Source organism: Miniopterus natalensis, chromosome 5, assembly GCF_054644295.1.
Source record: "Miniopterus natalensis isolate mMinNat1 chromosome 5, mMinNat1.hap1, whole genome shotgun sequence".
NCBI classification, from domain to species: Eukaryota; Metazoa; Chordata; class Mammalia; order Chiroptera; family Miniopteridae; genus Miniopterus; species Miniopterus natalensis.
The window spans coordinates 7,504,653-7,517,067 of record NC_142085.1 but is presented as its reverse complement, the minus strand read 5'-3'; the positions used below and the strand labels follow the sequence as shown (position 1 = coordinate 7,517,067).

Genomic DNA, 12,415 nt, shown 5'->3' with positions numbered 1-12,415 from the left:
AAGATCACTCTGGCCATAGTATGTACAGTGAAAGATAGAGGGAAACAAGACAGAAGACAACCAGTTAGGTTCCAGTAGCAGTAGTGAGAATGAAGGAATGAATCAGCTGGAAGAATCTGGGGAACAGCATTGGTAGGACAGGTACAGGAGGCGAGACAGGCGTTCAGCAACGCTCCTAGGTTGCAGTCTTGGGCATCTGGGTAGATGGCGGAACCATAACTAACCCTGGAAAGGGCAGAGAAACAGCTGGCTGAACATGGGGTAGAGTGTTTTAGACATGTTGAGCTTAAGATGTCTATGAAGTATCTACATAGCTGGTTTAAATATTTGTCTCTTAAAGTGATAATGCAAGGCCCAAGCCCTTCTGATCCCTTTTGCTCTTTTTATCAGTGCCTGGTACATAGCAGGAATTTATTGTTGAAGGAAGGAAAGAAGAAATCTAAGTGGGTCTGGGGGGTCAGGAAAACTGGAGGTACAAAATTAAGGGTCATCAGTATTTAAAAGATTTAACTCAGAAGACTGGATAAAAATCACCCAGGAGTATATAAAGTTAGAAGAAGGTGAAAGAGCCTTGAGAACTCTAGCACTTATGAAAACGGTAATAACAATAACATCTAATCCTTACTGAGTGTCGTATGCCTCTTTTCAACTAAAGTTGAAAATATTTCCCCTTTAGGCGATCCCTCCCTGAGAGAACTGGCCCCAGAAAAGTTGTGACTAACTAACGTTCTCTCACAATAGCTAACATTTACTGAATTTACTAAGTGCAAAGCACTGTCCTGAGCACTTTACATATATTCTCACAACCCTAAGAGCATGATAAACTCCAAATGGGAACTGCACAGAGGGAAGATACAGGACAGAGGGGTTGAGTACAAGAGCAAAGGTTCTGGTTGGGGCGTGCTTCGGACAGGAGCAGCATCTCTTCCACTAAAGGAGGCAAGCACAGAGGTAGAAAAGCATGTTTGTTTACAACAAATTCTTTCATCATGGAAACTGTTTTCTGCACAATGCCTAGTAACTTTTTTTTAAAGATTTTTAAAATTGATTTTTAAAGAGAGAGGGAGAGGGAGAAACATCGATGTGAGCGAGCAACATCAATCGGCTGCCTCCTGTACCAGAGATCAAGCCTGCAACCTGGGCACATGCCCTGACCGGAATCGAACCAGCAACCCCCCAGTGCACAGGATGACGCCCAACTGAGCCACACCAGCCAGGGCACAATACCTAAAAACTTTTAAAATAAAACTCTAACATGGCGTTTGTTTGTTTTTGTTAATCTTCACCTGAGGGTATTTTTTCCTTGATTTTTAGAGACTGGGAGGGAGGGAGGGGGTGTGAGAAACACTGATGTGAGACACATTGATTGGCTGCCTCCCACACGTACACGGACTAAGGCTGGAGATCGAACCTGCAACCCAGGGACGTGCCCTTGACCGGGAACTGGTACTCAGGTTGACATTTTAACCACTGATCCACACTGGCCAGGGCTAACAGGGTGTTCTCATTGGCTTTATAAAGTAATAACAAAGTGCTATGGGGATTAAGGAGAGGGAGGAAATAATTCTGCCTTAAGTTCAGAGGGCAGAGGTGGAAATTGGGCAGGTTCACATATCTTGAGTACCTATTAAGTGCCAGGTGTATCTGAGGCTTTAAGGATCCCAAGGTGGGCAACATGTGGATTGTCTGAGGTGCATTTCTGTTCCTGTGGTCTGGCCAGCAACCACTTCCCACTCTTCTATCCTAGGAGTTCAATTGCCCCTGGAGGATTCCATTCCCACCCTGTTACTTTGATGGAACATATGAAGGGGGTGGATCTGAGGCTCAGAGCTCTCATCTGGGGAATTTTATCTTGAGTGACATAAGAAATAAGAATGACTGGGTCATCATTCCAAAACATAGGACCTGAAGAGTCCCAGGAGTTCCTGCTCCCTGGACTCCCAGATCTGACCCAGGTCTTATCCTTCCAAAAGCTAGTCCTTCATCCCTTCCCTCCATTTCAGGAGCCACCCACATCCTTTCATGGATTCCTGTTTTGATAAGAGCCAGCTTCCGTTGCTTGCAACCAAAGGACCCCAGCCAATGGATATAGCCACCTACAGAATGTGTGCCGAAAGAATGGCAGGTGGGTGGGATCACAGTAGATTGAAGACTGGAACCTACTCCGACCCCTTTCCCAACGTGTTCAGTCCTTCACGGTACCCATGGCATGGCTCTTTTAGGGAGGCTGACATATACCAGCTACGGTTCACGTTCTCAGCCGTAAAGTCACATTTTTTAGCCCCTTCTAGGTGCCATACCTAATGACTTTTGAGGAACATGCTTTATGGAAGTGAAGCTGTGGCTCGAACTCATGTTCATTCCCACAGCAGTTCAGCCCCCCACACCCACTGCCATACTCTGGCACATGCAGTTCTTTGTGAAACCTCTGCTGACCTGTACTAGGTCTTGGTGCAGCTTCCTTTGTGCCACTACAGTAGCTTGTACTGCCTACTATTGTGGACTTATCATACTACATTGTCATTATTTGTGTAGCTTCAGTAGTAGCTGTAAACTCCTTGAGGGCAGAGTATAAATCAGGGTCTGGCATAGCGCTTTGCACTAAATGTTTGTAGAGCAAATTCAACATTATACAAAATATATGAAGTTGGAGAATATGATAGGTAAAGATCATGTGAACCAAGCCCTTTAAAAAAAAAGGCAGCGAACCAGTTAGGAGATACATACCACTCCACCAAAAAAAACAAAACAGTTTAGACTCTGAAAGATCAGGTAGCTTACCAGAGGTTATTCAGTGGCAGGTCTGGGCCTAGAATCTAGCCCACAGAAAGTTCAGAACTGTTTTTTCTGCACCAATATGAAACTATCCCATTCTTTCCCCATCAACATAAACCAACTGCAAAACACATCCAAGTCTTGGCAACTGTTTTCACGTCTCTCCCACATAAATTACTCAGTCCAGTCCACTGTCAGCTCTCAACTCCAAGGCAAAGTTTATTTGAAGAAATTAAGTAATCTACGACAATCTTCCCATCCCAAAATCTGCCCTTCTACCTCTCAACCAAGGGGCTGTCATGTGCGAGTGGGATGGTAAGGGAGGGGGTGTGGTCCACTATACAGTTACTCTCTAGCCTTCAGTATGTGCTGTCTCGGCCCTGAATCCCCCTGACCAAAGCCACTTGTTCAGGGTAGTGGTGCTACCTTGAGAGCATTTTAGGTCAGTGGCCATCTCCTGAGTTCACTGGTCACATACGTTCCAGTCACTATGATCAATAAATGAATGATCGGTGGTGGTCAAAAGTAGACAAGAGGCACAGGCTGTTGAGGGAATACCCTCTATTAAAGAGGGTTCTAGGAATGACACATGGATTGCTCAATTTGTTAAAGTGCTCAACTACAACATAAAAAATAAAGGTGATGGGGAGTTATCTATTAGTGAGAAAGCAAGTTATGATCTGAGGGGCTTCTGGAAAGACATAACAAGGAAAGTACATAAAAAAAGAACTCTACTCACATTTCAGCAATGAGGGGAAGAAAAACTTAGAGCTCAGTCCCTGAATTACTAGAACCCTACATCAAACATATCCCTAGATGGAGACCAGCTCCTTTAACTCCTCATGGAGACAGAATGAAACATTTATCATTATATCTTTTTGTTCTAACTCTTCTCTCTTCAAATATATTTCTAATCTGAAATGTGGTTTCCTGTATGAAAAGGTCTATTGTGGGCAAGTGACCAATTTACACATGGCCTGTAAACCACTTTCCCGTAAGGTGATTAGTAAAAACCTGCAGAGATGAGAAACCTTGAGTTTCCAAATATGCCAGGTTGAGGTCCATAACATATTTATCCTCTTGGCATGATTACAAGATCCACGATAGGGGTGCCATGGTAGTGAGGGGTAAGTATCCATCAGCAGTAGTGGCTCTCTTATCCTAGAAGTTAGTGTATGGCCTCAGCAGTCACTTGTAAGTCCAGTGAGCGGTGGCCCAGCCCTGGCCCTTGCACAGGTCCCGGTGGCGAAGGAAACAGGCATGGACTCGGAACCGGCGACCGCAGTGGGGACAGGCATGCAGGGCTCCCGCGTGGGTCTTCATATGCTCTGTCAGATGGTGCTTCAGCTTGAAGCGCTTGTTGCAGATGCCACAGCCAAAGGGCCGAAGGCTGAATGTCAGCATAATGTGCCGGTCACGCTTTGGTTTCACTGCAAACCGCTTCCCACACAAGCAACCAAAACATTTTCCATCTGCGGGAGGTGTCCCCCCTAGCTTCACAGGCCCATGAACAGCCTGCCCCGCTCCCCCAGGGCCCCCTCCCCCAGACAGGATTTCATTACCATGAAGGTCCACTGGCTTCCAGGATGGACCACCTCCTCCAGATGTTGCCCCTGCTCCGGAGGGCGGCAAGAACCCTAGCTCTTCACTCCCTTCAGTGTTCCCTCCAGGAAACACTGTGGTCTCCTCCTTTACTCCTCCAGACTGAGTTCCACCTCCTGATATGTCCTCCTTAGGCTCAAAGGGTTCCTGCTTAATGTAGAAGATTTTGGGGGGCGGTGCAGAAGGAGGGGCAGGAGGTTCAAGTGGTGCACTCTCGTCCTCTGGAAGCCTGCGGGGAGTAGCAGATGTGGGCAGCGGGTGGGGACCTGCCGATGCTCTCGCAGGCTGAGGAGTCTGAGAGAGTGCTGCTGACCCCTGGTCTTCATCATCATCTTCCTCCTCCTCCTCCTCCTCCACTTGAATCTGTAGCACCTCTCCCAGTTCACTCCTCTCCCCTCCCACGGGGTTCTGCGTAGAAGCGGAAGACTGCACGGGAGTCTGGAAAGAGGAAGAGCGAACGCACCAGCCTCCTGTTGACGATGTGGTAGAAAGAAGTGTGTGATAAGGGGTCGCTCCACGGCTTGAAATTCCACCTCCTGAGGTTTCTAATTCCCTAAGAATCTCTGAGCACTGATCTACCACTTGCCACATCTGGAGGCCACTGGCCACAAGGAGGTGGGCAGGGAGCGCATCCAGTGGCAGGCGGAGGCGCCCTGAATAAATGAGCTGGAGCAGCCCCTCGAAGGCATCCGCTTCAATGACGCTGGGCAGGGTGAGGCGCGGCGCATCCCCCAGAAGAAGTTTGTCGTGGAAGTAAGGAGAAGCAGCAGCCAACACCGCTTTGTGCGCCCTCAGTTCCCGGCCCTGCACCAGGAGGGACACATCACAGAACTTTCCCTCTAGCCTGTGCCGGTTCAGGGCTTCCAGAAGCAATGAGCTATGCTGAGGGAACTCGATCTGGATGGTCCGTGGGGCTGGGTTGCAGCTCGGGGACGGGGGGACGGGAGGCAAGGGTGTCGAGGTATCCATGGCCTCCACGGAAGGAGATCCCAGAGGATCGAGGACAGGAGATGAGGGGCAGCGGTAGACTCCACGCCGGAATAAGGCTGTGGAGGAAAGAGACGGGGGTCAAAGAAGCTCTGAATGAGATGAGCGTGTCGCCTCAACCACCACCTGCCTCACCTACTCCCCGACACGTGGAAACTTTACGGTCACATCAGTCCCGCGCACTCCCCCACCAACAAAACAGAAACAACCAACACCCACCGGGGTTTAACTTCCAGAGCCTGTGGAAGATGGAGGTCCTCCAGCCACGAGCCTGACTGGCCGCCGCCCCGCTGCCCCACGTTGCCTGCAGCGCCCAGCTCCCGGGAAGACGCCGGCGCGGGGAAGCCGCGAGCGCAGCCGCGCAGCCCGCAGCGCCTCCGCAGCCACCGCGCGGTCCGGGCCGGAAGCCACCGCCTCCCACCGACGCCGTTGCGGACGCCGGATGCGGCGGGCGGGGCTAGGAGCAGCCAATCGGAGCCAACAAGCCTCGTGTTGATAGGCTGCGCGGGCGAGAAGGCGGTGCTGGCGGCGGCGAGGGGCGGGGCGGCCTCCGGGGAGCACTGCGCAGTCGGGGGCGCGGCTAGAGTGTCGCCTCGTGCCGGGCGCTGCGTCCGCGCCCCGCTGGGTGCGAAGAGGGCGAAATTAAGTGGGCACCTGCTGTGTGAGCTGGGCGTTGTCCACAGCACCCTGTGTCCTCCCTCCGCCCTGCGAGGTACGTGTTGCCCTCCTGTGGGTCTGGGGCTGGAACCCGGTTAAGGAACCCATGCGCTTTCCTCCATTCCGCACGGAGACATTTTAACCAGCAATTAAACCTTATTCCTAGGTATTTTCTTTAAAGGCTGCTTGTAGATAGATACTTGGAATCTTTTGTCAGATAGTGCTGCTGTTCCTTGGCCTCTTTACTTGGGGTTAAGTGGGGCAGTGGTGAGGAGAGAGCTAGACTGGGTTTTTGGACAGTGCAAAACCCTGCGAAGGACAGACAGCAGGTCCAAAATGGAGTTACTTGTGCCAAGCCCATGTCTGCAAACTAAGATTTAATACTTAACCTTATTGCAGTTCCACTCTCCGCGGAATGTTACCTGGAACCAATCAGCCTGGAATTACCTGAAGTACTAGTGAGGTGATCTACCTGATAGACCCCTTCCATGTCCCTTAGGAGGGCGACCTTGCCTAAAACAATGCCTTCTTAGCTAATAATTTCCTTTCCCCACCTTTTTCCACCTTTAAACTCCTTTCCTTTTCAGCAGCTGCGTTGAGCTCCTTTCTATTTGCTTGGATGGGATGCTGTCCAATTCATGAATCAGTGAATAAAGCCAATTAGATCTTTACATTTACTCAGTAGAATGTTGTTGTTTTTTAAACACCTCTGCTCAAAAACAAATCTCTCTGGGTGGGAGAGTGGTCTTCCAGGAGGAGACTATGTCTTCACACAGTTTCTCCTAGGCTGTCGCCTCCTCTCAAAAAGCAGATCTTACCACCCTGCTGGTCCTTCTGGAGGTCCCAGCTTAGGAAAGTCAGCATAGCAATAAAAGAACAATCTCCGTTTATTAAACATGATTTTTCTGTTTCACCACACACTCCAGAAAAAAAGGAAATGGGGCTGGGAGTGGAGAACAAGGGACAGTGGGGGGAGGGTGGTAAAGAAGGAAGGGAGTGGGGTTGGGGAGGGAGGGAGAACGAGAAAACAAAATAAAATGGGTAGGAGGAACATCTCCCTACCCTTAGGGTGGTAGGTGGGGAGGGTAGCATGGGGGAGGGGGCCAGGAAGCTCTGTACACAGGGGTTGCCCCCAGCCCACACACACACACCCCAGATATGTACAGTACAAACCCCAGATAATTACAACAGCCAAATAAGAGAGTTTCAAGGAAAGGGGGTTCTGGGTAGGGTCTGAGGTTAGGAAAGCAAGGAAAGGGCACAGGGATAAAATTTCACATATTTACAACTTTTATATAAGTATAAATTTGGCCCCGGCTGGGTGTATGTGATTAGGGAGAGGGGACTGAAGGGGAACTGTCCATACAAAAGAAAGAAGGGTGGAGTCTGCGAAGTCTCAATACCAAACGCAAGAAGGGGCGAGGGGGCAAGGCTGGGTAGGGGACAGCAGTCAAGGAAGAGGGGTGTCAAGAGGGGATTCTCCCCTCCCATGACTACCCACCCCAAACCCCATCCATCCTACCTCCCCTATCCCGCCAGAGAGCTATGTACAGAGAAACACCGAAAAATTGTGGAGCTGGCGGGAGGGAGGGAGGTGGAGGGAGATTGGAGGGGGGGAGAAGAGAGGGTAGCCCAGCCCTGTCCTACCTCCCCCAGGGGACAGAGTCATGGAAAGGGGCCCCCAATACCCCTCTTCCACACAGGTCCCCCCACCCTGGGGGAGAGAGACATGGCTTTTCCTAGAGTAAGTTCCCCCCTCCCCCTGGGAGTAGAGACCAAGAAGAGAGGAGAGGGGCAGGGGGTACTGTGTGTTGTGGTAGGGCAGATCAGCAAGTCTGTCCTCCCCAACATACACACCCTCCTAAACCCTAACCCCTCACCCTAACCTCAGTTCCACCCCACCCAACACACTGGGGGAGGGGGGGGCATCAGCCCCCTCACCCCGCTCTGGGACCAGCCAAGAGCAGATCAGGTGTGGGAGGAAGGGGAGACAACTCCCATTCCCCCCTTGCTGCCCCCACCCTGCCCCGGTGGCCCCTCCACCCCATCTGGGTTCTGGGTGGGGAGGGAGTAAATTTAAGAGTGGTAGGAGGAGAAGGAGTTTGTGCGTGCTGAGCCCCCCCAGACGCTCCTGAGAAATCAAGGGGTAATAGGGCCCCCTCACCCGGGGTCCCCTCCCCATAACAAGGGGGACAGGGGAGGCCAAAATGGGGCAATGGAGGGGAGTTAGATTGTCAGCTCTGGTTACTGCTAAAAAATCACCCTGAAGTTGAAAGTTTGGAGGTGCCACACCCCCAGGGTGGGGGTGAGGGTCTGTCCCCCAGTGTTCAGGGGAACGATGAGGCAGAGGATGGGGATAGCACCCCGGAGTGAAGGGTTCAGTGTGGGGTAGGTGGTGTCCTGGGGCAAGGGTCCCTGGGGGTCACAGGGGGCAGCACCCCAACAGGAAGGAAAGAGGGGCAGCTAAGGATCCCCCCTCTCCCTCCTAGAAATGGTGCAGTGGGGGTGGGGGACTGGTGCCCCACCAAGGAGGCATTCAGGGAGGCAATCCGCTGTCCTTCGGAGACGTCCAGTCCTGGTGGTTGGTGCTGTTCCGGGGTGGGGTGCACAGACAGGGAGAAGGTCGGTGATGCTGGGTGGGCTAGTGGTCTGCGGTGTTTCGGAACTCGCCGTTCTCGGTGATCTGCAGCCGGGGTGGGGGGGGCGGGGCTGGGGGGGCCAGGCCGTTCCAAGGTGGGGCCAGCGTCACACGCGGGTTTGTTGGACCCAAGGGGGGAAGCTGCCTCTCCTGCAAGACACCAAAGAGGAGAGCGCGGACTTATTGAGACGCTTCGCAGGGGCCTGGGTGCCAGCCCCCTAGCAGTGGCCTCCCCCAGAGCCAGCCCACTCCATAAGCCATGGCCCATCCTCTTCCCCCAGGACAACCCCCACACCCCCTCCTATTTTGTTTCTCACCTTCAGTAGAAGTTACATCTTCTGGGATCAGGGAGAAGAGAATCTTACCCCCGACTCCTAACAGGGGCCTTCAACCCAGGGAGTCACAGCAGGACAGCAGTTCAAAAGCGAGCTCCTACTGCCCCCACCCCAACCTTTGTATCTTCTCCTGCCCAGCCCACCCTCCTCCTCGCCCAGCCTTCCCCCAGCCCGCCCCCAGTCCGAGGCAGGAACTCTGTGTTGAGGGAACAAGGGGAAGCAGTACAGCAAAACCTCATTAATCCAAACCCCCATGGATTTGGAATTTTTTTCATAATTTGAATAAAAACTGGGCTTGAGTTTCCCTTTATCTGTGAAGAAAGAGTGTGCTAAACAAATTAATACTGGAAATGTGTCTGTAGGAGGAATATTTAACCTATACCAGAAGGCAGACTTTTCAGCCCTATCTGTTCATTAACGCATGCTCCCTGAGGGCCTCGAGTAGGAAAGCCTTATTCATTAAAGTTTACTTACTGTATATATTTTGAAGACATGCATTTCATTAAATAGACACTGTCATTCAGTTTTGTCACTTATTCAGAGTAGCCATCTTCTCAAATATAACATTCCAAATTAGAGAGGTTTAACTGTACTGGGGGGAAAGGAAGGGGATTCAGGGAAGTGATGTGGGAGGGCTGCCTCTCTCTCTCCTGCTAACCAGAACCACCTGGAGTTTCTGTAGAGACACAGCATGCCCCAACCTCTGCATCCACGGGAAGCAGAAGCACTTCATTCCTTTCCACCCCCAAGGTCCTTTCAACCCCTCTCCCTAGGCTCCTACGTAAAAGGTGAGGGTACCAGACCCTACTCCCATCCCTCGTCCAATTGTATCACCCCTGCCGCTCCTGGACCAGCTCCTGGCTCTGGCCCTTGGCCCTGGTTTCTGTTCCTCTGCTGGGAGAGGAGAAGGAAGCCATCTGTACTATACTTCTGGTTGCTCACTTGGCATAAAATACAGGCACAAATTAATTTTTAAATTAATGGCTGAGTTGTAGAGGGACCAATACCTAAAAGTGGTTTAGCAAAAGTTTCCAAATTATTTCCTGGGCCACAGGGTATTTAGGTCTGGCAACCTAGTTATGTCTGACCTTAAATCTAAAGGATACAGAATCCTTACATGTTGAAGGTCCCAAATAAGCTCTCCCTCCCGAGTCAAAGGCTCCCCTCTCAGGTCACCAAAACCCCAGCCATAAGCAAAGCTGCCTTTTTAGCTTGCTGAGCATCTCACATGCTTTCCACAGGTCAGCGAGGGGCAATGACGGATGGCAGGGGATCCTGAGCATGTTTGAGGGCAGAGGAAGGGAGAAACCTTAGATTCCCTTCCCTCTGCTTGTCTGCTGGTGACAGCACACAAGTATGTCCCTACACCCTCACGGACCCAAATTTAGAAAGTAGTTAAATTAGGGTGCCATTATGCATTTTACAAAAGAACTCACTGCAGGAGTCCTTTAAATGGTGAGGTCCCCTGTGCCTTTCAGCATCTGTTTACAGATCACTAACTACTTTGACAGAGAGGCTGGGCAGGCAGAATTAAAATTATAGTGTGAGGAGCCACTGCCCACTGCAGATCAATCCCACAGAAAATAAAGTGCTCAGAAATGTCAGTGGCCGACAGGTTCCCATTTCCTAGCTTTTGAGGTAGGATTGTGTCTGACAAGGCCACTGGGTGGCAGGAGAGGGGGAGTGAGTGGCATTAGCAACCCTGGGATATGAGCTCGGACAGGAAGAATAGAGGTTATTTAGCATGCTGTTCCTGCCACCTCTGCCTGGGGATCAACCTGGCTATGGAGCACATGACCTTATCTAGGAAGTCCTCTCAGCCCACTTCCAGCTGCCACAGCATAGGGGCCAGTCCACATCCGACACTGTCAGGGCTCCCTTACTGCTCCTCCTTGCTCGACTCAGCCTGCCTACCATCCTGACATCTTAACAGCATTCATTCCAGGCCCCACAATGCCTCCCTGAGTTAACTAGCTCCTCCTAATTCCCACCTAATAGGGCGGGATGGGAGCCCCAGAAGCCCTCTACCTCACAGATGTAAGGAGAAGGGAGGGGGAGAAGCGGGTGAGAGGTGGAAGGAGGGGTAGAGAACAAAGTAAGGAAGAGGAAACCCCAACCTACCTGCTGTAGTCAGAACAGCCCTTCTAGCCAGGGTCCCCCAACCCATTATCACCGCTACCCCTTAACAACCCCCCCACAACATCCCAACCCCCAAGGACGCTGGTGAAATGCGGGGTGACAGACATACACTGGAGAGGAGCAGGAAGAGGACTGAAAGTCAGGAGGAGGCTGGGGTGGGCTTCGTAGGAAAGGGAGTGTGATCTGGGGGTGCGCTGGGCCTCCAGGGTAGATGCCTGGCATTGGTAAGGTAACATCGAACTGACTGGAGGCAGCAGGAAGTATTCTCTCTGGGTAGTGCTTTGTGAGATGGGTCTATGCAGAAGGTATCAGGAGGGCAGGGTCTGTGGAGGTTCTCAGGTGTGGAGGGCAGCAGTGAGGGGGGAAAGGCTGTGGAGAGTTGGAGGGGAGTGGGCTTCACGACCAACCTGCAGTGGTGCGGAGTCACCTCCCCCTGTGTCCTCCGCCCGTGGTCAAAGCGGAACCAGGAGAATTACCTGATGAGGAGCTGCAGGGGGAGAGAGTGGGGTCATGGGATCAGGAGCCTTGGAGGGGGTGAGGAAGCCTGACCGTCAGAGCAGGAGGAGGAGCATGGGTGGGAACGTGAGCAGAATCTGGGGAGAGCAAGGGGCAAGAGTGCAGGAGGGAGGTCCTAGAAGCTGGCTGGTGAGAAGAGAGGGAGAGCAGCAGAGAGGTGTAGAGCTAGTCAGGTGTGAGGACCAGAGGGGGAGACAGGCCAAAGGAAGCTGGACTTCAACAATGAGGGAAGGGAGAGCTTCCAGGCTGGGAGGGTTCAAGATCTGAAGAGTCGGGAGGACTATGTGGGGGCTGCCCAGGAGTCAGGAAAATTGGGGAGCCTAGAGAACAGAGGATGGGGACCCCAAGTCCCCAGGGCCCCATCCAGAGCCTGGGGAAGCTAGAGCTCAGGCTGCCCTGCGCTCTGTTCCAGTGAAATGCAGCTCCTGGCCTCAGGAGAGCTCAGAGGAAGCTGAATTCCCTGACTGAACAGCAGCAGGCACAGGAGCGGCAAGGGTTCCAGGAACTGGCTATGGTCTGGGGTGGAGAGTAAGGTTCTAGTAGGTCCTGAGATGCAGACAGAACTGGGAAAGATAGGGAGGGAAGGCACAAGGGGTGGGGCTGACACTGCCAGGAGTGACAAAGGCACAGACGATGGGATGAAGATGGGGTCACTGAGGGGCTGCTGGGCGCAGCCAGCGGACAAACGGAGGACAATGGGAGAGACAGACAGCAATGGGGCTGGGGTGCTGGTGCAGTGAGTGCACGAAGGACCGTGGGATGGATG

At 52.1% G+C, this 12,415-nt stretch overlaps 2 protein-coding genes across 7 annotated transcripts in view; both read right to left on the bottom strand.

The window, feature by feature from the left end:
• Positions 1–2,969: 2,969 nt before the first annotated feature.
• On the bottom strand, positions 2,970–5,716 carry ZBTB9 (zinc finger and BTB domain containing 9). Its single transcript, XM_016218706.2, has 2 exons — positions 5,584–5,716; positions 2,970–5,423 (listed from the first exon to the last, which is right to left on the bottom strand). The coding sequence occupies exon 2, from the start codon at positions 5,344–5,346 to the stop codon at positions 3,964–3,966; it is 1,383 nt and encodes a 460-aa protein (XP_016074192.2). The 5' UTR covers positions 5,347–5,423; positions 5,584–5,716; the 3' UTR covers positions 2,970–3,963.
• A 1,174-nt stretch (positions 5,717–6,890) lies between these two features.
• Positions 6,891–12,415, bottom strand: part of SYNGAP1 (synaptic Ras GTPase activating protein 1) — a 31,423-nt gene continuing 25,898 nt past the window's right edge. For 3 of the 6 annotated variants that reach the window (XR_015714546.1, XR_015714548.1, XR_015714549.1), the window contains 2 exons: positions 11,541–11,620; positions 8,938–9,586 (listed from right to left, as the gene is read on the bottom strand). Coding sequence is in view for 2 of the 6 variants with exons in the window: in XM_087817337.1 (XP_087673463.1) it covers positions 8,663–8,809 (147 nt within the window). In the remaining 4 variants the exon portion in view is untranslated. Of the gene's footprint in view, positions 8,810–8,937; positions 9,587–11,540; positions 11,621–12,415 lie in introns of those variants that run through there. The other 3 variants (XM_087817337.1, XM_087817338.1, XR_015714547.1) reach the window with 2 other exon arrangements.

Coding starts and splice junctions, on each gene's coding strand:
- ZBTB9 (XM_016218706.2), bottom strand. CDS start 5,346: ATGGATACCTCGACACCCTTGCCTCCCGTCCCCCCGTCCCCGAGCTGC.